Source organism: Suricata suricatta, chromosome 16 (assembly GCF_006229205.1).
Source record: "Suricata suricatta isolate VVHF042 chromosome 16, meerkat_22Aug2017_6uvM2_HiC, whole genome shotgun sequence".
NCBI classification, from domain to species: domain Eukaryota; kingdom Metazoa; phylum Chordata; class Mammalia; order Carnivora; family Herpestidae; genus Suricata; species Suricata suricatta.
The window spans coordinates 17,275,111-17,300,515 of NC_043715.1; the positions used below are offsets into that span (position 1 = coordinate 17,275,111).

A 25,405-nucleotide genomic window follows, 5' to 3' on the forward strand; every position below is an offset into this window, starting at 1 on the left:
CTCATGGATCATGAGTTCAAGGCCATCATCAGGCTCTCTGCTGTCAGTGCAGAGCCTGCTTCAGATCCTCGGCACCCCCCTCAAATATTAATATATATTCTTAAAGAAAGAAAAAAACTCTGAAAATTGATGAAGGGGAAGACAACCCAGAGAATAGAAGAAATTACTTGTAAATAATATATCTGATAAGGGTAAATATATGGAATATATACAGAACTCTTATAGCTCAGAAACAAAAAGATAACATAATTTTTTAAATGGGCAAAGGACTTGAACAGACATTTCTCCAAAGAAGATATGTAAATTGCCAACAAGCACAAGAAAAGATGGTCAACACTGGTCATTAAGGAAATGTAAATCAAAACCACAATGAGATACTACTACACACTCACTAGGGTGGCTTTAATTTAAAACAAACAAAAACAAGTTCTGATGAGGATGCAAAGAAATGGGAACCTTATTATTAGCGGTGACAATGTAAAAATGGTATAGCCACTTTGGAAAAGTTTGACAGTGCCTCAAAAAGTTAAACACACATGGGGCACCTGGGTGACTCAGCTGGTTAGGCGTCCGACTTTGGCTCACATCATGATCTCACAGTTCGTGAGTTCAAGCCCTACATCAGGCTCCATGATGACAGGTTGGAGCCTGGAGCCTGCTTCAGATTCTTTGTCTCCCTCTCTCTCTGCACCTCCCGTGCTCACACTCTCTCTTCCTCTTTCTCTCTCTCAAAAAAATAAACATTAAAAAAAAGGTTAAACACAGAATTAGCATCGGACCCAGAAATTCCACCTCTAGGTATATACCAAAGAGAATGCAAATATACAGTCTTCACAGAAGCTTGTACACAAATGTTGATAGCAACATTACTCATAATAGCCAAAAGGTAGAAACAATCCAAATGTCCATCAATAGATAAATGGGGAAGCAAATTATGGTGCATACAAACAATGGAAGCCATAAAAAAGAGTCAAGTATTCACAGATGGTGCAACCTGGATGAACATGACATTATGGTAAGGAAAAGATGCCAGACACTCCCCCACTCCAAAATCACATACTGTATGATGCCTTTTACATGATGTACCTAGAATAGGTAAATCAGGGAAACAGAAAAGAGATTAGAGGTTACCAGAGGATGCAAGGAGAGGAAATGGGAGTGATTACTTAATGGGTATAGGGTGTTCTTAAGGGGTGATGAAAAAGTTTTGAAACTAAAGAGAGCTGGTGGTTGCACAACATTGTAAATATACTAAATACCACTTAATTGTATACTTTAAAATAGTTAATTGTGTACTTTAAAATGGTTAGTTGCATATTGTGTAAATTTTACCTCAATAAAAACAAGCAAACTGAAAGAACAGCCAAAGATTTAAAGATCTATGTTTGCCCATTCCCTACTGAAACTCCACTAAATGATAGTAAAGGATATTTTTTAAGGGTGTAAGCTCACAAGAACAAAATAACAAAAGATGAAATCATAGCAACACAACTTTTAGAAGCTGGAATACAGAACACATGGTAACTGATTTAGCATCTGAAAACTACAGGGGCACCTGGGTGGCTCAGTCGGTTAAACGTCTGGCTTCGGCTCAGGTCATGATCGCACGGTTCATGGGTTTGAGCCCCACGTCGGGCTCTGTGCTGACAGCTAGCTCAGAGCCTGGACCCTGCTTCAGATTCTGTATCTCCCTCTCTCTCTGACCCTCCCCTGCTCACGCTGTCTCTCTCTGTCTCTCAAAAACAAAAACATAAAAAGAAAGAAAGAAAGAAAAAGAAAACTATGAAAACTGATTTCCAACAAAGAACTCTAAACACTTAGGAAATGAACTACCAGGTCCTTCTGGTGAAGGTAAAAATGAAAAAAAGACTGGCACAAAATTTAACGAGTCCCTAATCTTCCCCATTTCCCATACCTCCTCAATTTGCACTACTGGATGACTGTTCCCCTAGGCAGAACACAGGAGACTTTCTGAAGAGGTAAAACAAAAGAACAACTGAGAACCAAGGTAACCATACTGGAAACAGAGTTGATAAAATAAAAGTCTCTCTAAAACTTGCATATTAAAACCCCCAACACTCTTCTCTCCCTTGGATTACAGTACAATGTGCTTATACTCTGCAGGCAATAAACAAGATTCTACTCCTGGGAACCTCATTAGCCTAAGAGAAAAGAGTTACAGTTAATGACATCACAAGGTAACTTAGTAAGAACTCCTACAATAAGGCCTGTAAGTTAACAAATGCCACATGTAAGCATAGAACTGTTATTAAGGTTTGTTTCATATTCTTAAGTAACCTCTACACCCAATGTGGGACTTGAACCCATAACCCCAAGACAAAGTCATACACTCCACCAACTGAGCCAGCCAAGCACCCCATGATGCCTCACTTTTTAAAATAAGCAGATAGCCACAGATCATGAAATATCTGAGAACAGCTTCAACAATGAAGAAAGAGGCCAAAAGAGAAGGGGGCAGGGGAAGGCTATGCAGTAAGATGGAAACCTCAATAATAAAAAACAAATCTACCCTAAATAACCTCAGAGAAAAACAAGATATTACAACCTTGAAACAAGAACATGTGCTTATTTAAAACTTTTTAATGTTTTATTTTTTTTTATTTTTATTTTTGAGAGAAGACAGAGAGACAGTGTGAGCAGGGGAGGGTCAGAGAGAGAGGGAGACACAGAATCCGAAGACAGGACCCAGGCTCTGAGCTAACTGTCAGCACGGAGACTGATGTAGGGCTCGAACCCACGAACCATGAGATCATGACCTGAGCTGAAGTCAGACACTTAACTGACTGAGTCATCCAGGCACCTCAAATATGTGCTTATTTAAAAGATGAAATAAGAGCCCCTACAATTAAAATAAATCGAAGTCTTAAAGAAAAAGTGAAAGATCAAGTTGAAGAAAATCTCCAAAAAATTAAGCAAAGAGAAAAAAACAGGAAATAGAAAAGAACATTAGAATCTGCCCAGGAGTCTCAGAGTTGAAACTTCAAATTCCAAAAGGAGAGAACAGAAAATGAAGAGTAGGGGTATTTGGGTGGTTCAGTTGGTTAAGCATTCAACTCTTGATATCAGCTCAGTTTGTGATCTCACAGTCATGAGATGGAGCACCTGCTTAGGATTCTCTCTTTCCCTCTCCCTAGCTTGGCGTGTTGGCATATAAGTGCTCTTTCAAAATGAATTAAAAAACATTAAAAAAAAAAAAAAAGAAATGAAGAGGAAGAAATGAAGGATCACCAAAGGTCTTTTTACCACACTGGATAAAAACAGATCCATACTAATGCACATTATCATGAAATTTTAGAACACAAAGGACAGAGAAGAATCTAAAAGACTAGGAGGGAACAGGTTATACATGAAGAATTAAGAATTAAAATGTCATCAGACTTCTCAAAAGCAAAACTGGATCCTAGAAGAAGGTGGTAAGTAATATGTCAAAATTTGAGAAAATATTATATCTACTCTAGAATTCTACAGCCAGTGATAATTAAGTGTGACGGGGATAAAGACATTTTAAAATATGCTTCCCACTGGAGTGCCTGAGTTTTAAAAATATACACTTCCCATTACCTTTACCTTTAGTAAGCTACTGGAGGAAGTACTCTACTAAAATGAGTGCAAAGTAACCAAGCAAAATGAAGAAACAGGTGATCCAACACAACAAAGAGGCAAAGGCACTACTCAAGATGATACAGGAGGATCTGGGAGTTACATGTACAACAGCCTGGTTCACAATCAGTCCAGATTCTAAAAGTTCAGAAGGCTCTGAGAGAGAAATCTCCAAGAAAATAAAATTTGACTAATTACTGTGTTTAAAGTATTGAGATTAAAATAACACGAAGAGACTTTAGGAATGAATTAGCATAAAAGTACATAGAACTTTAACAACAATCATTAACTCTAGAAACAATAACAAATTGTACAAGGAAAGAAAGTAACAGTATACTAGATAAATTAACTATGAATAGCACAATATATAGTCATAATATAAACAATATTAATTTAACCACAATTATGATACAACTACATAGAGGAATGAGATATGTGCCCATTGTAATTGGGAATGACTGTGTGCTAAAACTTCATTTTCCATAATGAGTAGTCAATAGGAAATGACTAAAGCTGAAAAATCAACAAATTGTTCTATGAGCATGTTATCTATCTGAAAGTAAATACCAAAAGAAAATGATGAAAAGGAAAAAAGTGAGGTAGAGGCAGAGTCAAGGAACTACTTTTATCCAGAATTAGCTTTATTGAACAATTTTATTCCTTAAACAAAGGCATGTATAACTTTGATAATACTTGTAATAACTAAAATAAGAAATAGTACTCTGTAAGAAAAGTAAGAGTTAACAAGCTATTTATGGGCTAAATTCAAAACAATTCAGAAACTTGTAAAGGAAAACAGAACACTGGAAAAAAATGAGGGGTAATTTTATTGGGGCCTGTGGGTGGCTCAGCCAGTTAAGCATCCGACTTCGGCTCAGGTCATGACTTCATGGTTCGTAGGTTCAAGCCCCACACCAGGCTCTGTGCTAACAGCTCAGTGCCTGGAGCCTACTTCAGATTCTTTGTCTCCCTCCCTCTCTGGCCCTCCCCTGCTGGCACTCTGTTTCTTAAAAGTGAATAAACTTGGGGCGCCTGGGTGGCTCAGTCAGTTAGGCGTCTGACTTTAGTTCAGGTCATGATCTCACAGTTCGTGGGCTCAAGCCCCACATCAGGCTCTGTGCTGAATGTTTGCCTGTTCAGATTCTGTGTCTCCTTCTCTCTCTGCCCCTCCTCCGCTCACACTCTGTCTCACTCTGTCAAAAATAAATAAATGTGAAAAAAAGATATTTAAAAAGTAAATAAATATTAAAAAAATAGAACCAAAAAACCACAAACACCACTGACTCTGGAGTCAAATATACCACTTAATAGATGCCTTTAATCTTCATCAAGTTAATTAATCTGAATTTCAATTCCCTTATCAGCAGATAAGGATAATATCTACACTAAAAGGTTGTTGTAAGAATTTTAGACAATCTGTATCAATACCCATCATCGTATCTGGAACAGACATCAAATAAATGTTTATATATATATATATATATATATATATATATATATATAATATGTTGAATACGTATATAACATTTAACAGAACAGAAGCAAATCTGGTTCTTAAATAATCTGTTTATTACTACTGACTATAATTTTGAAGTTAATAGAGTTGCATTACTTAAAAAACAGCATATTATCAGAGAATAATAAAAACATAATATATGAACTTTAAAAGCAGTCCTCTCGTAGGGGCGCCTGGGGTGGGGCAAGCATTTGACTCTTGATTTCAGCTCAGGTCATGACGTCATGCTGGTGAGACAGAGACCTGGGGTCCAGCTCCCCGCTGGGTGTGGAACCTGCTTAAGATTCCTTCTCTCCCTTTGCCCCTCTCCTACTCTTTCTCCCTCAAATAAATATAAAAATAAATGTAGTCCTCTAATAAACACATCAGTAAGTCCTTTACCACAGTGATACAAATGCTGACCCTAATGCTTCCAATGAGTATACAAGATCCATGATTTCAGGGGGGAAAAAAAAAGTCATGTACTATAGTCCCTCCATTTCTACCAAAACCAGCATTCTGTTAGAGACCATTTCTTTTCTCAATCCCTTATTACTTCACATGTTTCCCCCTAGACATCAGGCTACTTACAAGGATGACACCTCCCTCTCTGCTCTTAATCTCTTAACAGAAGAGACCCTCCATCCCCATCTCTCAAACCTAAGGCTAGTTCCTTTGAGGATGCTGTCTCTCTGGAATCATTTAGTGTACAGCTGTTCGTTTACCAATTACCAACTCTGGGCCATTCTCTCAAGTACTCCCACACATCTCTCTCAGTTTTTGGAACATTTCTTACCAGTCTTAGGAAGGCCCATACCATGCAGCTAAATCACCTTCCATTTGCTATTACCATTATCTTATGTCCTCTAGGTCACTGGCATCTGACAAAGGCTCTCTCCATATTCCAAGTCTACTTGACCCTGGGCCTCTTCAACATTTAAGTCCCTCACCATGACCTCACTTCAGCATCCAATTCTCAGGAACATAAACCGGACTTTCACATTGCCAGGGTCCATTTGGTTCCTATAATCTTTAAACTCTAAAATTCCTATCTCTGACCACTATCCTTAACCATCCTGCACTCTCTCTTACTTCATTACACCCACTGTGTTATCTCACCTAGATGCACAGTCTCTTAACTTTTCCTCTTTCTCTCACTCTATCTTGCATCTCCTGGCTTTACTTATTACCTTATCTAGTCTATATCTCAAATTCCATCACTTCAACAGCCTTCTTCCAGACAGCGCATTTCCATCCACTCTTTAACCTTCCACTCAGCAAATTTCAGCCTAGAATCAATCTACTCATCTTTTTTTCTGTTATTACACATAAGCAGTCAAATATTGCTGGGGGATGGGCGGGGTGGAGGTGGTTGGAAAAGGACAACAACCATTCAGACTGGTAGAAACACAAATAGCAGATAGCAGAGAGGCCCTATTTCCTACACCACCCTCAAAAATATATGATCTTAGGGCGCCTGGGTGGCTCAGTCGGTTGAGCCTCCGACTTCGGCTCAGGTCAGATCTCACGTTCGTGGGTTCGAGCCCCGCGTCAGGCTCTGTGCTGCCAGCTGGCTCAGAGCCTGGAGCCTGCTTCTAGTTCTGTGTCTCCTCCTCTCTCTGCCCCTCCCCCTCTCATGCTCTGTCTCTCTCTGTATTAAAAATAAATAAAAAATTTAAAAAAATATATATGATCTCTACAAATACTTATATTTACCCTTTTCATTTCTTTTTTTCTCAGAAAAAAATGTGACCTATCTTCTCGATAAAGCTACTCTTCTCTATCTATGCTCTAAATTCTATTCCCTAAATTCCGTCAGTTATCTTCACTTTCAAGCTGTAATCTTCATATTCTCTCCACTGCCTACTTCCTTTAGTCTTGTCAGTTCCTTTAAAAAGTTTCTGAGATCAGAGTTCTTCAGGGTTGTCACTCTTCTTTGTCTAAAACACTGTTCTCAAGACTGGACAATTTGTCCCCAAGGAAATGTGACAATGTCTGGAAGCATTTTTGGTTGTGACAGCTGAAGGAGTACTGCTGGCACATAGCAAGTAGAGGCCAGAGATGCTGCAATGCACAATTCAGCTCCCCAAAACAAATAATTGTCCAGTCTAAAATGTCAACAGTGCAAAAGGTGAGAGACCTTGCTCTAAAACCTACACTTTAAAAAAAGTTATGTACTGTTAGTGTCTCCATTTCCTCATTTTTCAGTGTTATCTGGCTTCCATGCACTGTAACAACTCTTAATACAGCTGCATTTTTATCCATCTCCCTAAAGTAGATATTAACCACTTCTTAAAACCCTCTACTTGAAAAGCAACAATGAAGACATGAAAGCAAAAAATAAAACAGAAAATAGAGAAAAATCAATGAAACCAAAATATGATACTCTGAGAAGATCCCTAAACTAAAAACTTATGTTTACACAAAAACCCGTGTGTAACTCTGTACAGATTTATTCATAATTGCCTAAATCAGGATGAGCCAAGATGTCTTCCAAAGGATAAATGAATAAACTAACTCTGGTACATAATGGAATACTTCATAGTGATTAAAAGGAACTAGCTATTGACTCATACAATGACACGGATGAATCTTAAATGCATTTTGCAAAGTGAAAGAAACCAGACATAAAGGAAGAGGGAGTGACTGCATAGGGGACTCATGGGAGAATTTTTAAGATGAGGAAATGTTATATGGTAATGGGGCAAGGAAGACATAACTCTAGGCATTTGTCAAAACTCAGAGACCTGTACATCACAGAGAATGAACTTTAATGAATGCAAACCTTTAAAAAAAAAAAAAAACAACCAGAAGTTTGGGGAGTTCCAGGATAGAATGCACACAATGTAAAAAGAATGTACTGTATATAGCATTATGCTATAACCTCAAAAAAGTATCCAGAACATATAAAGAACTCTTCCAACTCAAGAACAAAAAAACAACTCAATTTTAAAATAGGACTATTTTTAGAACTTGAAAAAACATTTCTCCAAAGAAGATACACAAATAGCCAGTAAACACATGAAGAGATACTCAACACCATAAGTCATTAGGGAAATGGCAATCAAAACCACAGTGAGAAACCAAAAAACAAAAAATAATAAGTACTGGTGAGAATGTGAAAAAACTGGAACTCCTGTACACTGCTAATGAAAATGTAAAATGGTGCAGCTAGTGTGGAAAACAGTTTGGTAGTTCCACCCAAAAGTTAAACATACAGAGGCACCTGAGTGGCTCGGTTGGTTAAGTGTCTGACTTCAGCTCAGGTCATGATCTAGTGGTTCAGGAGTTCAAGTCCTGCATCAGGCTCTGGGCTGACAGCGTCTGTGTGTCCCTCTCTCTCTGCCCCTCCTCCACTCATGCTCTGTCTCTCTCTCTCTCCCCAAAACAAAAATAAACTTTTTTTTTTTTTTAGAAAAGAAAAGAGGGGCACCTGGGTGGCTCAGTCGGTTGAGCGTCCAAATTCAGCTCAGGTCATGATCTCGCAGTTCATGGGTTCAAGCCCCACGTTGTGCTCTGTGCTGGAGCCTGCTTCAGATTCTGTGTGTCCCTCTCTCTCTGCCCCTCCCCTGCTCATGATCTGTCTCTCTCTGTCTCTCAAAAAGTGAATAAATGTTAAAATAAAGAAAAAAGAATAGAAAAGAAAAATAATTAACTGAAACTAGATCACAGACCTAAATGTAAAATTGCAAGCTATAAAACCTCCAAAAGAAAACCTTTAAGAAAGTTTTGTAAACTTAGGTTAGATTTTTTAGATATAACATCAAAAGCACAATCCATAAAATAACAAATTGATAAATCAAACTTCATCAAAACTAAAAACTTCTACAAAAAACAGTTGGTGAAAAGACAAGACATACACTGGAAGAAACTCTTTGCAATCGTATATCTGATAAAGGGCTTATGTCTAAAAAAAAGAACTCTCAAAACTAAATAATAAGAAAACAATCCAATTTTTAAAGAGGCAAAGGCTTGGACACTTGACTAAAAATGATATACAGATGATAAAAAAAGATGCTTAACAGTATTGGTCATTAGGGAAATATAAATTAATTTTTTATATGTTTTTAATTTATTTTTGAGACAGAAAGACAGCACAAGCAGGGTAGGGTCAGAGAGAGAAGGAGATACAGAATCCGAAGACAGCCTCCAGGCTCTGAGCTAGCTGTCAGCACAGAGCCCAAAGTGAGGCTTGAACCCACGAACCGTGAGATCATGACCTGAGCTGAAGTGGGACGCTTAACCAACTGAGCCACCCAGGCACTCCTAGGGAAATATAAATTAAAACCATAATGAAAAAACACTATACACCCATCAGCAGCTAAAATGAAAAATAGTGATTATACCAAATGTTGCCTAAAATTATGAGAAACTGGGTAATCTGTGCACTGCTGGTGGAAATATAAAAGTTTGGCAGTTTCTGATAAAACCAAACTCACATGTTGGAGGTTGGGAGGCAACTGCACTTTTGTGCTTTTACACCACAGAAATGAAAACTTATATTCAAACAAAAACCTGTCTATAAATAATATTCACCGCAGCTTTATTCATAATCGCCAATAACTGGAAATAACCAAGTGTCCTCCAATGGGTAAAAGGTTAAACAAGCTGTCATATCTCTATCATGAAATACTTCTCAGTAATTAAAAGGAACAAACTTAATATAGACAACAACTTGGAAGGATCACCTGAGAATTATACTGAATGATGAAAGCCAAACCCAAAAGGCTAAATACTATGTGACTCAATTTATATAACATTTACTTGAAACAAAATTATGGAGATGGAGAATAGATTAGTGGTTACCAGGAATCAGATACTAGGCTGGGGAGGAAGGAGGGAAGTAGGTGTGGTTATAAAGGGGTTAGTGAGATGGAACTTTGTGGTAATGGAACAGTTCTGTATCTTGATTATGGCAGTGGTTACATGAATCTACACAAGATAAAATTGCACAGAACTACACACACACACACACACACACACACATGAGTGCATGTAAAACTGGTGACATCTGAGTAAGTTTGGTGGATTGCATCATTGTCATTTTCCTGATCTTGATATTATACTGTAGTTACACAAGATGTATCACTGGGGAAAGCTAAGCAAATGACTCTTAGAACCTCCTGCAATATATTTTTTTGGTAACTTTCTGCAAATCTGCAATTATTTCAAAATTCAAGGTTTTTTAATTAATTAATTTGTTTTGAGAGAGAGAGAAAGGGGGGGGGAATCCCAACTATGAGAGCCCAATGCGGGGCTCAAACCCACGATAATGATCTGAGTCGAAATCAAGAGCTGGACCCTTAACTGACTGAGCCACCCAGGTGCCCCCCAAGGTTTTTTTTAAGTAGGCAAAAAACCTGAATAGACTCTTCACCAAAAAAGGTATAGATGGTAAAAAAAAAAAAAAAGCACATAAAACGATGCTTAATAGCTGTAGTCCTTAGGGAAGTATAAAATAAAACCACAAGGAAATACTACTACACACCTATTAGAATGCCTAAAATGACTGACAATACCAAACGTTATTAGGGGGATGTGCAAATGTGCATTTTCACTAACAGGAATGTAAAATTATACAGTCACTTTGGTAAACAGTTCGGCAGTTTCTCATAAAGTTAAACTTACACCTATCATATGACCCAACCATTCTGTTCCTAGGTACTTATCCAAGAGTAAAAGAAATCTGTGTTCACATAAATACTTATACACAAATGTTAACAGCAGCTTTATTTGTAATAGCCAATACTTGGAAACAATCTAAAAGTACATCAAGAGGTGAATGGATAAACAAATTGTGGTATATGCACATACAATGGAACTACTTTCCAATAAAAATGACCTACTGATATACTCTTTAATATGAAAGAATCTCAAAATAACAATGCCCAATAAAAGAAGTCAGAAAATAAGTACATATTCCATGATTTCATTTACATGTTTTCTATAGTGACTTCAGTGGTTATCTAGGAAAAGAGGAAAGGTGAGTGGGCGGGAATGACCACTAGTGGGACACAAGGAAACTTTTGGGAGTGACGGATATATTCACTGTCTTGAATGTGGGGAAAGTTTCATAGACATATGTGTCAAAACTTACCAGACTGTACACTTAAGTAAGTACTGTTTATTACAGGAGATCAGAATATACCACCCCAAATATGCCACTTTGGGATATGGATTATTTGAGCTGACGGCAATTAAAAAACACCAGACACAGAAACAACTCTACCCTCTCCTTTTCTGCCTGAAAGTAGGGCATAAATCTTCCTTCATAGAGGTGACATAAATTTCCATTTGTAAGTGTTTCTCCTCTTCAGTACCAGGAAGAGAAGTACTCTTATCTGCTTAACAAATCTAACTAAACAACCTTATTTATCATACATTTCCTCATCGTCTTCCCACAATTAACACAACCACCTTCAGAAGCCCAACCCCCTTTTTACTTTGTTTAGTCCCTTCTCCACAATTTATCACCCTGGTAAAATGGTATGTAAGCCTCACGGAGTTTTCATAATGCCTACCATATTTTATTAAATGGAATCACCTTTCCTTCTTCCTACTTCCAAATCTGCTTCCTTCCCTACCACAACTGACCTGAAATAGAAAAGCAGAAATAATTCTGGCCTCCTTCTTCTCCTTATCAACGGACACCAGGTCCTAGTAATTTCTTTCCCGTAAATCTACCTCAGTTTTATTCCCACCTTGCCATCTCTATTCCTCTGCCCTTACTATTCCTCAGATACATTTGCTGCTTCCCCCCTCAACCCCGATTCCTACCTTAATCCATGATCCAATGTAGCCTAGTGGTCTAAGCCACAGATTTGGCATTTCTACCCAGCTTCAAATCCTTCAATGGCTCCCTGCTATCTTCATTCTAATATCCAAACTCATTATGGCGTAATAGGCTCTGCTTCTCAGACCAATCTGGATACTATAGCCTGATCTTCAATCTTTCCAAATTAAAGGACTCTCTCTCTAACTTGGTTCTCTGGATCTGATCATCAATGAACCTGAAATATACTTCCACCTTTATCTATCCAGAAAACTCCTTCTGCTGGATTCAGCTCTATGTAACCTCCTCCCTGACCTCTCAAAGTTAAGCTCTTTGTCATTTATGCTTTTAGAGGACCTTCTCTGTACCTGTATTATATAGACATTGCTATATTTATTTACATGTCCGGCCCAATAAACTGAACCATATTCACTTATAATATTGATATAATAAATTTTATTAAGAGAGATTGAATGATTTTGTACATTTACTCAGCTCATGGTCTTAAAGTCCCCTCCCTCTCAGTTACTCTAAAGTCTTACAGGGGCGGCTGGGCGGCTCAGTCAGCTGAGCGTCCAGCTTCAGCTCAGGTCATGATCTCACTGTTCATGGGTTGAGCCCCGCGTCGGGCTCTGTGCTGACAGCTACCTCAGAGCCTAGAGCTTGTCTTCGGTTCCGTGTCTCCTGTCTCTCTCTGACCCTCCCCTGCTCATGCTGTGTGTGTGTCTCTCTCTCTCAAAAATAAATTAAAAAACATAAAATAAAATAAAATAAAATAAAATCTTACATAATGTTCCTGTCTGGTTTCTACTTTCTCTTCCCAGTGCACACCCTTTTATTTTACCACTTAACAAATGCTAGGTTCCTTTCAGACTAGTCTTAAAGACAAAAGAGTGAAATAAAACACTTAACGGACGCAATTTTGAAATATCAGGATTGGTTTAACTAGGTGACTTTGTCTTTAGGCTTCTGTATGTCCACAGAGCCACCCGATTCCACTGAACCACACAGGAACATGAATTTGCTGCCCCACATATCCCACTTAGCAGACACCAAGCCACAAAAACCTATTAGCCATACCTCATTCTGTCTTTCTCTGCATATATAGGAGTTTCCATGTCCACCCCAAGAACTTTGACAAAGCAAGAAAAAGGAAATGCCAGAAAAAGTAACTGCAGAGTAAAAGTCTTATTTACATTTTAAAGTTCTTCAACTGCTAGGGGTGCCTGGGTGGCTCAGTCAGCTGAGCATCCAACTTCGGCTCAGGTCACAGTCTCACCGTTAAGACGGTTCAAGCCCTGCATCAGGCTCTGTGCTGACAGCTCAGAGCCTGGAACCTGCTTTGGATTATGTGTTTCTTTCTCGCTCGCTCTCTCTCTTTCTCTCTCACCCCCTCCCCTGCTTGTGCTTGCTCACTCACTTGTTCACTTTCTCAAAAATAAACATTTAAAATAATAATAACAATAATAAATAAAGTGTCTCAACTGCTAACAAACTGTGGACAGTAAGTGCAAAGGATTCTTCTGGTTGATCCTCCCTTCCCCCTCCATTTCCCTCCTCCTCCTTAATATAGGTTCCACCAGGTATCCACTCCTCTCTCATGCACCCTGGGCTTCAGGGGAAGTCAACCAGGCCATGGGATAGGCCTGGTTGGCTAAGAATAATTCCCTCAGTTTTAACAGTGACTACTTTAGGAAAGGGAATGTAACCCAATTTTGGTCAATGAAATGAGAAGTTAAGTTTACTGTAGGCTTCTGGAAAAGTCCTTCCTCACTCTTAAAAAGAAAAGATTCAATGTGTTTGTGTCTGTTTCCTTCCCCCTACCAAATATATTTTGCTTATGTGTAAACTAGAAAATTTAAAATATTACTATTTCATTCAAATAATGATCAAATAATAAAAGTAAATGAAGTTTCAAAACCGTGATCAGTCAACATTTACTAGGTTATATAACAAAAAAGTTTTCTTGCCTTTGCTCTGAAAAGTAGAGTTCTGGTAAAGCTCAGAGACAACTGGGTGTGTATAAAAAGAAATAGGCAGTAAACAAAAAGAAGCCCAAAATGCAGTGCTGATCTTGACAGATAAGAGTAAGTGACAAATGGCAAACTGACCAAAATAGCAAGGAAAAAAATGTCAATCAATGTTAGTGGCTATAGAAGGTACATCAGTTTTATTTGGGTTCTAAATTCAACCAAAGAAATAAAAAATATATATGTATCTTTTGGAACACATGAAAGCAAAATGCTAACTTAAAACAAACAAAAACAAAAAATTGCCCTGGGGCACCTGGTTTGCTCAGTTGGTTAAACATCACACTTCAGCTGAGGTCATGATCTCACTGTTCTTGGGTTTGAGCCCCTTGTCAGGCTCTGTGCTGACAGCTCTGAGCCTGAAGCCTGCTTTGGATTCTGTGTCTCCCTCACTTTCTAGCCTTTCCCCCCTGCCCCCCCCTCTCGAAAATAAATTTTTAAAAACATTTTTAGGGGCGCCTGGGTGGCTCAGTTGGTTAAGCGTCCAATTCAGCTCAGGTCATGATCTCACGGTTCGTGAGATGGAGTCCCACATTGGGTTCTGTGCTGACAGCTCAGAGCCCAGAGATTCTGTATCTCTCTTCTCTGCCCCTTCCCTGCTCGTACTCTGTCTCTCTCTCAAAAATAAATAAATGTTAAAAAATGTTTTTTAATAATTTTTTTAATTAAAAAGCAATAAATAAATAGTCAAATAAATAAAAACTGCCCTAACTAATAACTTCACATTTTAAAAATTCTAAAATTTTCCCTTATTTAGGTTTAGAGCAGTTTTGATAACCAATCAAAAAAATGCTTTAAATCATTAAGTACAAAATAGCCTGCAAAGGTCACAAATCAGACCCTAATCAGGACAACACAGGAGGGAGTTGCCAAAGAGAAAAGCCAAATCCTCATTACTGAAAACCTAGAACAATATGACCTCTTAGCTTCCAGATCTACAAGGAAGCAAAGAAAAGAGGCCTAACAGCTATATTTGGGCCTAGCACAGTTAGCTGTGAGGTACCTTCTATTGATCTGACTGCAATACTATACCATTTTTCTAGAACAGGCAGGAGTAGATGCATCATCTCTCAAGCAGCCGTTTTGAGCCAAAAGCAGAAAATCTAGTCACAAGAATACATATGTAATTTGCAAACCCTGAGTCCTGGTTTCATCAAATGAAAAACTGAGTATTTCTGTACTTCAACTTTCTGAGGTCACAGGCATAGGATAAAGAGCCTAAGTAAACAACAACAACAATAGGGTTCAAATGCCAAATCTTCTACTCTTTAGATGGTCAAATCTGGCATTTCTGTTTTCTCAGGTATAAAACGGAAGTAACACCTACCTCTTCAGATTACATGAGACTTAGAGATAACGTACATAAAAAGATCTTGCAAAGGGTCCCCTGGATGGCTCAGTGGGTTGAGCATCCGACTTTGGCTCAGGTCATGATCTCACAGTTCGTAAGTTCTAGCCCTGCGTCAGGCTCTGTGCTGAATACTTGCTCAGAGCCTGGATCCTGTCTTCGGATTCTGTGTCTCCCTCTCTCTCTGACCCTCCCCTGCTCACGTTGTCTCTCTCTCTCTCAAAAATAACTAAAAACATTAAAATAAAAATGCCTTGCACATACCAGATACTCAATTAAGTATTTACCTAATAGAACACACACAAAAAAAGAACGGTTACCAAAATGATCAAAATTATAAGCTGTGTAAATGAAGGAATGCTTCAGACCTTCCTTTTAGAAACTGTTAAAATGAACCTGGGCAAGTAAATTTGAACCTCAGTTTCCTCTCTTATAAAATGAAAGGACTGGGGTGGCTGGGTGGCTCAGTCGGTTAAGCCTCCGACTTCAGCTCAGGTCATGATCTCACATTCGTGGGTTCGAGCCCCGTGTTGGGCTCTGTGCTGACAGTTCAGACCTGTAGCCTGCTTCCGATTCTGTGTCTCCCTCTCTCTCTGCCCCTCCCTGCTCATACTCTGTCTCAAAAATAAATAAAACATTAAAAATAAATAAATAAATAAATAAAATGAAAGGACTGAATTAGCCTAAACTATTATGTGCTTTTTAGCAATGTCATGTAACCAGCAACAAATATGAATCTAGAACCTAAACCTAGCTTAGTACAACCTCAAAATAATGTTTCTAGAGTGAGTCACAAAAGAGAAAGGCATGTAGATGGCAGAGGCAGTTATGAAAAATGGGTGAAGGGAAAGGTTGCATGCTGTGACTGAGAAGAGATGAATAAAATTAAAGATGATAAACTTGTTATTAACATACAGAGTGTGGGATATAAAACAGGTAGAGCATAATGAGAAAGACCAGTGTGGAGGCAGGTTATAGATGCAAGGAGTAGGAATCACAGATGCCCATAGCTGTGACTTCCAAAAATGATTTTGGGGGAATAAAATATGAAGAGAAAATTTCATAATCCAAACAGAAGGTGACCAAGATTTGAGTTTGGCCAGAGAGCAGAGAAAAAGAGGGAGATACATCTCATTTTCAGAAAGTGGCAAACTTTAGCAACCAAGTATCCCCGTAATAAAAGACGGCAACAAATTAATTCAAAAAAAATTTTTGAAGAACTATAAACATAAGGAAATATAGCCTGAATAACATCTCCATGACCTAACACTTTTAATATAATCAGAACCATGAAACCATTTCCTAGAGCTCCGTTTTATAAACTGAAGGTTTGAACAATTTTTTAATATAATGAGAAAGAAAACATCAGAGTCATGTCATAGAAAAGAGGTAAGTGTGGCTTTATCCAAAACTTCGATCTCTGTTTTCTGTGTATAAATATGCTTGTGCTAGGTTGAAACACAAAATGTATTTTTTTTAAATGTTTATTTATTTTTGAGACAGCACCCATACACCCAAGTGTAATGTAAGCAGGAAAGGGGCAGAGAAAGAGGAAGACAGAGAATCTCAAACAGGTTCCACACTGTCAGCACAGAACCCTGATGCAGGGCTCGATCCCACAAACCAGGAGATCATGACCTGAGCCAAAATTAAGAGCTGGACACTTAACCAATTGAGCCACCAATTCAACTGGAAACATAAAATATATTTCTTACTCTGCATCATGGTTAAAAAAAGTTTCAGAACTATGTATCACGAAAGTTTTCAAACATAAAGTAGAACTATATAGCATAGTAAATCCTCATATATCATTTAGCTTCAACAATTTCTGAAATCATTTTTACTGAACAACCTTTACCGAAAGGTGAAAACTATCAAGAATTAGTAGGAGAAATATCAAGCTTCCTTGAAACTTTTATGTTGCAATAAAAAATGAAAAAGTAACATGTAGATGAAACTTTATTTTCCCCTTTTATAAAGTTTCCTTTTATAAAGGATAAGTTTAATACTTCTATTTCTTTAGTATTCAATATGACCTCCCAAATGGCAAGATGTCAGACATAAATTTCAGACCTTGCTTGCTGAAATGTTCACAAATCAAAAGATTTTATATGTCAATTATTTTTGTGAGTTAATCTCTACCAATTATATAGTAGGCTTAAAAATCTATTCTCAAAATTAAGACCAAGTTCTCTAGTTTCATTTCATCAGAAATCTAAATGTTCAAGGAAACTGACTATACTTAATAAATATTGGACTGATGGATACAAGCAATATGATCAAACATTAACAAATTTAAAAATAATTTCAAGCCCTTAAATTACCAAACAATAAGTGAATTTTTCTGACCCCACAGTTAAGACAATGTTTCAAAAATTAAAAAATACCAACTTAAAAGCATGCCATAAGATCAATTCACTTCCTATTTATGTACACTAAGTCACTTCACCATCCTACTACTAGTTAAAGAAAGAACTAAGTTTTGTAAATCAGATATACCACAACTAATTTTATACTGTTTGTTAAACCAATTTTTTAAAAAGTCACATGCAACGGCAAATCTTATTAAGTTCACAATGCTATTTTTAAACACTTTTCCTGGGTTGTCTGGGTGGCACAGTCAGTTAACTGCTCAACCCTTGATCTCAGCTCAGGTCATGATCTCATGGTTCATGAGTTCAAACCCCACATCCGTGTGTGGTGTTAGCGCAGATCCTGTCTCTCCTTCTCTCTGCCCCTTCCCCCACTTGTGCACGCCTGTTCTCTCTCTCTCAAAATAAATAAACTAAAATAAAACATTTTTCGTATCCTAATCTAGAACTTGAGGAGTTTCTGAATGTCATTTTTTAATCTTTCTATCATGGAAATTTAAAACCATACACAAAAATACAAAGACTATTACAACAAACTCCCATGGACCCATCATGTAGCTTCAACAATTTTTTTTTAAGTTTATGAGATTTTTTGGTAATCTCTATACCCAACTTGGGGCTCAAACTCACAACCCCAAGGTCAAGAGTCAAATGCTCTTGTGACTGAGCCAGCCAGGCACCCCTAGCTTCAACACTTTTGAATGCCATTTTTCCCCTGTCATTTTTATTTAACATTTTTTACTTCAGCAATATTGAAAAATATTTACATTTAAGTTCAACTCACAAACTGTTTAAGTTTGTGATATAAGGAAATATGGCTAATGATCACCTTGATGGAAAAAAATGCTTTCAGAAATATTTTTCAGGGGCGGATGAGTGGCTTGTCAGTTAAGCGTCCAACTCTTGATTTGGGCTCTGATCATGTCATGGTTCACAGTATGGAATCCCAAGTCAGACTTTGCACTGACAGCCTGGAGCCTGCTTGGGATTCTCTCTCCCCCTCTCTGCCCCTCCTCAAAATAAATAAACACTATAAAAAAGAAACATATAAATATAAGTATTCTTCATTGATATAAATTAACATCACTGAAAAGTTATTAATATTAATTTCAAAGCTCATACAATCCTAATGTCTAATTAAAATAAAAAGCAAAGCTGATAAAAACTTAACACAAATTTAGAATCATAAAATTTATAATTTAGAAATATAAAAATTATTTTAAGATTATTTTTTGAAAACATATTTAAAAAAATTTAAACTCTCCCTGCTTTTTGTAATGTAAGACATACTGAAACTTTACATTTTGTGGAAAATGGAGCTTCAAAGTTACTTCTCCAGTGTACCTGGGATTTTCTAGCTTTCACAGACATGTAGTTCACTTACATACAGGAATACCGGCATAACTAGAACTGTCACAATGATTAAATTTCAGCTAGCAATTTAAAGAAAGTTCATAGACCGCACTATTTGTTTACTCTTAGAGGTTTTTTTAAGTTTACTTATTTTGAGAGAGAGAAAGAGAGTGAGTGAGCATGGGAGGAACAGAGAGAGGGAGAGAATTATAAGCAGCCTCTATGCTTTACTGTCACCAGAGCCCGATGCGTGGCTCAAACTCACCAAGTGTGAGATCATAACCTGAGCCAAAACCAAGAGTTGGACACTTAACTGACGGAGCTACCCAGGTGCCCCTGAACCATACTACTTAAATCTTTCAGGTCCAATTGTTCTTCTCTTCTAAAGTTTACCAAGCAGGTGAGATTCATGCAATATAATTATATAAACATTACCAGAAATGCTAAAATATATGCAGATCCACATTATGTTTAACGTATGGCTCTTTAAAAGGCTTACTTCTGCTTGTGACCCTCCTAAGCCTCCATGAACAAACTCACTCCTCTTAAATTCCACTGTTACTTGAACCTCATATGGCATGCCTAGGCAAATTTGATGACTTGGATTTTGTTTTAGAAGCCAGGCTTACTGCCAAGTCGGCTGTGTCTACTCCCCTGACCCACCAGGACAACTTTAGACAACACCTCCCTTATTTATGTTACTGCTGTGAGCAAACTACAGTTTACTATATCAAATGAGGCTCAACCTACTCAGGTTTCCTATCACTTAAGAGTAATGCGACTGACTTCACAGTATTATGGCTTCCTCAACCCCACCTCTTATTTAAAATAAAACATCTCCATACTGAATCATCAACTACTCAATACTAATAATAAGGAAAGTAAAGGACACATAAACTTCATAATCAGTAACACAACTGCATATTTTCTCTTAATAGGTTTCCATTTTTATATGTCAGTATTTTATTACTTTCTCTAAAGAAAAACAAATTTCATATTTTCTTACCAAAAACGTCCTGTGATCACACCTCATTGAAAAGGTAAATAAAGAGCAAAACTCAAAAGTGGGACTTGGGATGTGCCCTCAATAAAAATACATACAATTACTGGCAAAATTTACTGGTTGCCCCAGAAAAGGCAACTCATAATAGTAAGTTGATTCTACAATTTACCCTAAATTAGTACCTTAAATGACTTTAAATGCTTAAGACACAGGTCTTACAAAACTCCCACAATTTCTCGACCGTGTATGTAATACTCAAGTTTTAATTTTTTATCATGTAATATAATTACTACAGTATTAACTCTATGAATAGAGTATATGTCAAAATATCCCTATTATGTTGGCAAACAGAAAAACCTAAGAAAGTACAGGTCTAGCAATGCTCTTCCACTTCTGAAGTTTCAACACAACACATGATATTGCAATTTTTTTTCTTCAATTTTCCCCATATTCACTAAACTACATTTATTCATTAACCTCCATCACAACATTCTGCTAATGCTCATAGGAACATCTACCTTTATCAGGAAAAGTGTCAAAGAAACAGAATATTAAGTTATTCTTCAAACTGAAATGCTGAAATGTTTATCAGTGACTCAATCACCAAATACATATCCTCATTTACATTCAAGACTGAAGAGAAAGCTGACCTATGGTATGAAAGTAAGGCTCAGCAGTAATCATCTCCTCTGTATACTACCTAATGTGCTGTACAAACATACCATTAAATTTCTACAGGAAACCATAGAAGTAACTTCCCTTTTTTCATACTGATTTAAATATCCAATTATACTTAGTATGGTTAGCAAATCAACCAACTTTCACACTATACTGAATAACAATTCGATTCAAGACACTAGAAAAACATAAAAGCTACTGACCTTCAGTACTTTTATTAAGATATGAGAAATGAAGTTAACAAAAAGAATAATAGAAGCTAAAATAAAAATCTCTAAGACAAATATTTCAACTTACCTAAGTAAGGTTTAAATAACTGGATCTCCTATCTGCACCTATTCTTTCTCAGTGTTTTAGTTTAGCAGAGGAAAAAGGGTCTAGGAAAGAAGAGGAAATAAAAAATAACCTATCATGGGGGTGTATCTGTGTGTGTATGTGTGTATTAAAAAATGTTAACTACTATCACTTACTGAGTACTACTGGACCAAGAACTGTGCTAAGAGCTTTAAATACATTATCATTATCTCATTTAACATAAATAAAACAAAAACTTGAAAAATTATCAATAGGGGCGCAAATAGCATGGCTCAGTCAGTTAAGCGGCCAACTTCAACTCAGGTCATGACCTTGCGGTTCCTAAGTTCAAGCCCTGTGTTGGGCTATCTGCTAACAGCTCAGAGCCTGGAGCCTGCTTCAGATTCTGTGTCTCCCTCTCACTCTGCCCCTCATGCTCTGTCTCTCTCAGAAATGAACATTAGGGGCGCCTGGGTGGCTCAGTCGATTGAGTGTCCAACTTTGACTCAGGTCATGATCATCTCATGGTCCACAAGTTCGGCCCCTTAACTTGTCCTCAGTTCCAGTCCATTATCCTCTCCTCTAAAAGTTTTTCAAAAGTCTTCTGTATGTAAATTTAGAGGTGATACAAGTACTCTCATGCCCTCAGAGAGATGGAAAACCTGCTGTCCAAAATTACAAAGATCTGTCTTATAATCTGACCAATAAAAGCCAAAGAATTGAAACAAGTCTCATTAACTTCATCTACCACCAAAAAAAAAAAAAAAAGTGAGCAATGACTCAAAACTTAAGCAGTATTCATTAATTTACCATATACTGGGTGCCCACTTATGTTAAAGGCACTAGCTAGGAACTCATCATACAACTATAAACAAGATACAGACACTATCCCTGCCTTCATGGAACTTTCAATCCAGTAAAGAAAATAATCCAAAAACAAGTAAACACACTGATGTAACACAACACTGATTTGAATTATACCAAGCAATTTCATTCTTATGGCCCATATTACTGCATATTATCATCCTAAAAGCATGTCAGTTAATCCACTTAGTTCCTTCAAACTACACACTCTAATTATGCTTATTAAAATGAAAACGAGGGACGCCTGGGTGGCTCAGTTGGTTAAGTGTCCAACTTCGGCTCAGGTCATGATCTCACAGTTCATGGGTTTGAGCCCCATGTTGGGCTCTGGGCTGACAGCTAGCTCAGAGCCTGTCTTCGGTTTCTGTGTCTTCCTCTCTCTCTCTGACCCTCCCCTGCTCGCACTGTCTGTCTGTCTCTGTATCTCTCAAAAATAAATAAAATATTTAAAAAATTTTTAAAAAGAAAAGAAAACGAGGGACACCTGGGTGGCTCAGTCAGGTAAGCAACTGACTCATTATTTCAGCTCAGTTCAGGAGTTCCAGTCCGGCGTCTCCCCACCACCAGTGCAGTGCCTGCTTGGGATTTTCTCTCTCTCTTTCTCTCTCTCTTTCTCTCTCTCCACTCTCCCCCTTTCTAAAAATAAATAAGTAAATTAAGAATAAATTTTAAAAAATAATGAAAACTAATTTTGCAAACAAGTAATTTTGAATACAAAACATCCTTCTCAGCAGAATTTTTAAATTAGTTACTACATGTTCAAAGCAACTGAAGAGTCAGGATAACCGAAGGGTAGAAACAGCCCAAATGTCCATCTGTGGATGAATGGATAAATTGGGGTATATATAAAATAGAGTATTCAGCCATAAAAAGGAATAAAGTACTGCTGTATTCTACAACATGGGTGAACCAGGAAATACTATGCTAAGTGAAAGAAGCCAGACACAAAAGCCCACGTTTGTATGATTCCATTTACATGAAATATCTAGAATTGGTAAAGCCATATAAAACAATCCCATATTAGGGACTGGAAGGCCAGAGACTAGGAGGAGACAAAGGAGAATGAGGAGCAACTACTTAAATAGGTTTGGGATCTCCTTCTGGTGTGACGAAAATGTGTTGGAACCTGATAGAAGTGGTTGCGCAATACTGTCAATGCACTAAATGCCACTGAATTGCTCACTTTAAAATGGTTATGTCATGTGTATTTCATCTTAATTTGGGGGAAAAAACCCTTATAAACAGCTACTACAGTATTTTAAAGTGGGCTTTTTGTCAAATAAAACCATTCAAGTTTAAATTTGGCAACTTCAGTTACAAGTCAAGTTACAAACCGTAACGCTTACTAGACCCATTTTAATACCAAAATGGTTTGGAGAGTTTCATGGCAAAAGTAATTTCTTAAAAAGCTGTTTTCATAGCTTTCAAATGCTGTCCAATATTTTGGACATACATACAATCCCTACTTATATGAAGACACTACTCTATGGATCATGAATTTGGTATAAAGCATGCTCTAATCACATCTGTACTCAGTAAAGTTTGCATACATCAATTATTTATCTTCTTGTAATAAAAATACTCATTAAAACGAGTTGTTTTTACTTTGTTAAATCCCAATAATCTAAACACATAATTCAGTGCCACTCTCTACACACGTCACTTTTCCCATCTCTACTTATGTTATGACACACCACCATTCAGTCTGCTGAGAGAATTATTTGGGTTATGTGTCCCTCTCCCATTTCCCAAGCTCCTTGGGGGGCCTCAATCCTTTTCTGCACCCATCATAACACCACAAATTACCTAACAGTGTCTTCAACATAAAAGGTGCTCAAATAATGTCAGTGGAATTGAAATAAATTTTGCTGAAATTATTATGCTGACAAAGAGAACATATAAAGACTAAAAAACTGATAAGATAATACTGTCCAGAGAATCCTTAAGCCTCATGTTCAGGTATGTTTTTCATTGCAACTCTACCCAACAGTCTGTTGAACATCAATATGATCATGAAGTAATTCAACCAATACCCAGAAAGAATAAATAAGGATGTGTCTTACCCATCTCTCTTTTGAAGTTCGCCGACATATGCACTAGGGAAACTGAACTTAACCACAGTATTCCAAACCAGGTCACAGGAGAGCTCTAAGTCCCCAGCCATTCTGTTTCTATTTCTTGATTGGTCTGACCTCCAAGCATTATGGTGCCCAACCTTCCCAATTCACGATCTCCTTTAAAACATCTTCTGAGGTGGACTTTTAATTAAAATAAAAACTGACTCCCAGAACTTTCTAGAATTATGAACAGGGTACCCCACTTTTCTGAATCTTCCAAAACACTCTGCTCAAGAAATACAGTTTTCAGAAAAGACCCGGTATAGTTACACTTCGAATTAAATGGGGCCATAAACTTGCCCAAGTGTTAACACGACGGCATTACTCTCCTAAGAAAGATTTAAACAGACATGTGCACGAATTTCGGAGAACTCCTACAGATCAAGAATGTGCATCTTTCAAGCAAAAAATGTTAAAAAACCTAGGATAGATGAAAAGTCAAGTGCTCTTACGCTTCACAGGGACAGCTTTTTCTCCGCACCACTCTGGCAAAGCAGCGACAACCAGACGCCACTTGGGCAGCGGCCCCGACCCTCGGCCTCCAAACCGCAGTCGTCCACTGGCCACAGGCGTCTCGGAGTCGAGTTCCCCACTAGTTCGCTTCCAGCCAAGTCCGCGGCCACTTCCACGTCTCTGCGACCCACACGCCTCTTCAAGCGATTTAAATCCGCTCTTCATTCACCGCACGCACGAACACACACACACACACACACACACACACACACACACAGTACTACTAAACCCCGGACAACCAAGCAACCAGGGACGGGGCGAGCTCTTGCGAACGAGGAAAGGAAACGCTCCTCGGTCCGGCCCGGCCCGGCACCCACCTGCAGGCCGCGAGCCCGAGGGCGGCGGCGCAGGCGCCCCGTCCTCGCCAAAGACGAGTTTGAAGTCGAGCTCGTCGTGGGCGCCACAGTTTGCAGTAGTCATCGGCGTGGCCCAGGGTGCTGCGGCTCCTCCTCTGGCGGCGGCGGCGGCAACGGAGGCGGTGGCAGCGGCGGCGGCAGCTCCTCAGCGCCGCTTCATGCCCGACCGCTCCGGCCAGGAGGTCGCGTCTCCGGGCGAGGACCGTGACACCGAGCGTTCCGCTCCGAACTTGAAATCTGGCCGCGCGCCGAGCCTCACCAGGAGCCGCCGCCAAAGCCAGTCGCTGTGCCTGAGCCGCCACAGTCGCCTTAGCCAATATTCCCCGCCCCCCAACAGCCGCCGCAGCCAGCGCGCTGCCGCGCAGTGCTGCACGCCTAACCCTGCCCCCTACCGCGCGCCCATGGGAGCGTGCTGCCCATAGGCCACAGGCGCCCCAGCTAGCCCAATGGCTCCGCCCCCTCACCGGCCTACCGCGTGATTCCCTCTCAAGGAGAAGGAAGTCACGTGCATAAGGAGAGCTGGAGAAAGTATCTCATGGGAGTTGTAGTTCGGCCGCTATTCTTTCCTCAACTTCTAAACCAGGGCTCT

At 38.5% G+C, this 25,405-nt stretch overlaps 1 protein-coding gene across 6 annotated transcripts in view; it reads right to left on the reverse strand.

The window, feature by feature from the left end:
- Positions 1 to 25,199, reverse strand: part of NFATC3 (nuclear factor of activated T cells 3) — a 130,322-nt gene extending 105,123 nt beyond the window's left edge. The window contains exon 1 of one of the 6 annotated variants that reach the window (XM_029926366.1): positions 24,778 to 25,199. In XM_029926366.1, coding sequence (XP_029782226.1) covers positions 24,778 to 24,880 — 103 coding nt within the window. In that variant the 5' untranslated portion in view covers positions 24,881 to 25,199. Of the gene's footprint in view, positions 1 to 24,399; positions 24,667 to 24,777 lie in introns of those variants that run through there. The other 5 variants (XM_029926367.1, XM_029926363.1, XM_029926364.1 and 2 more) reach the window with 5 other exon arrangements.
- Between the last annotated feature and the right edge of the window lie 206 nt (positions 25,200 to 25,405).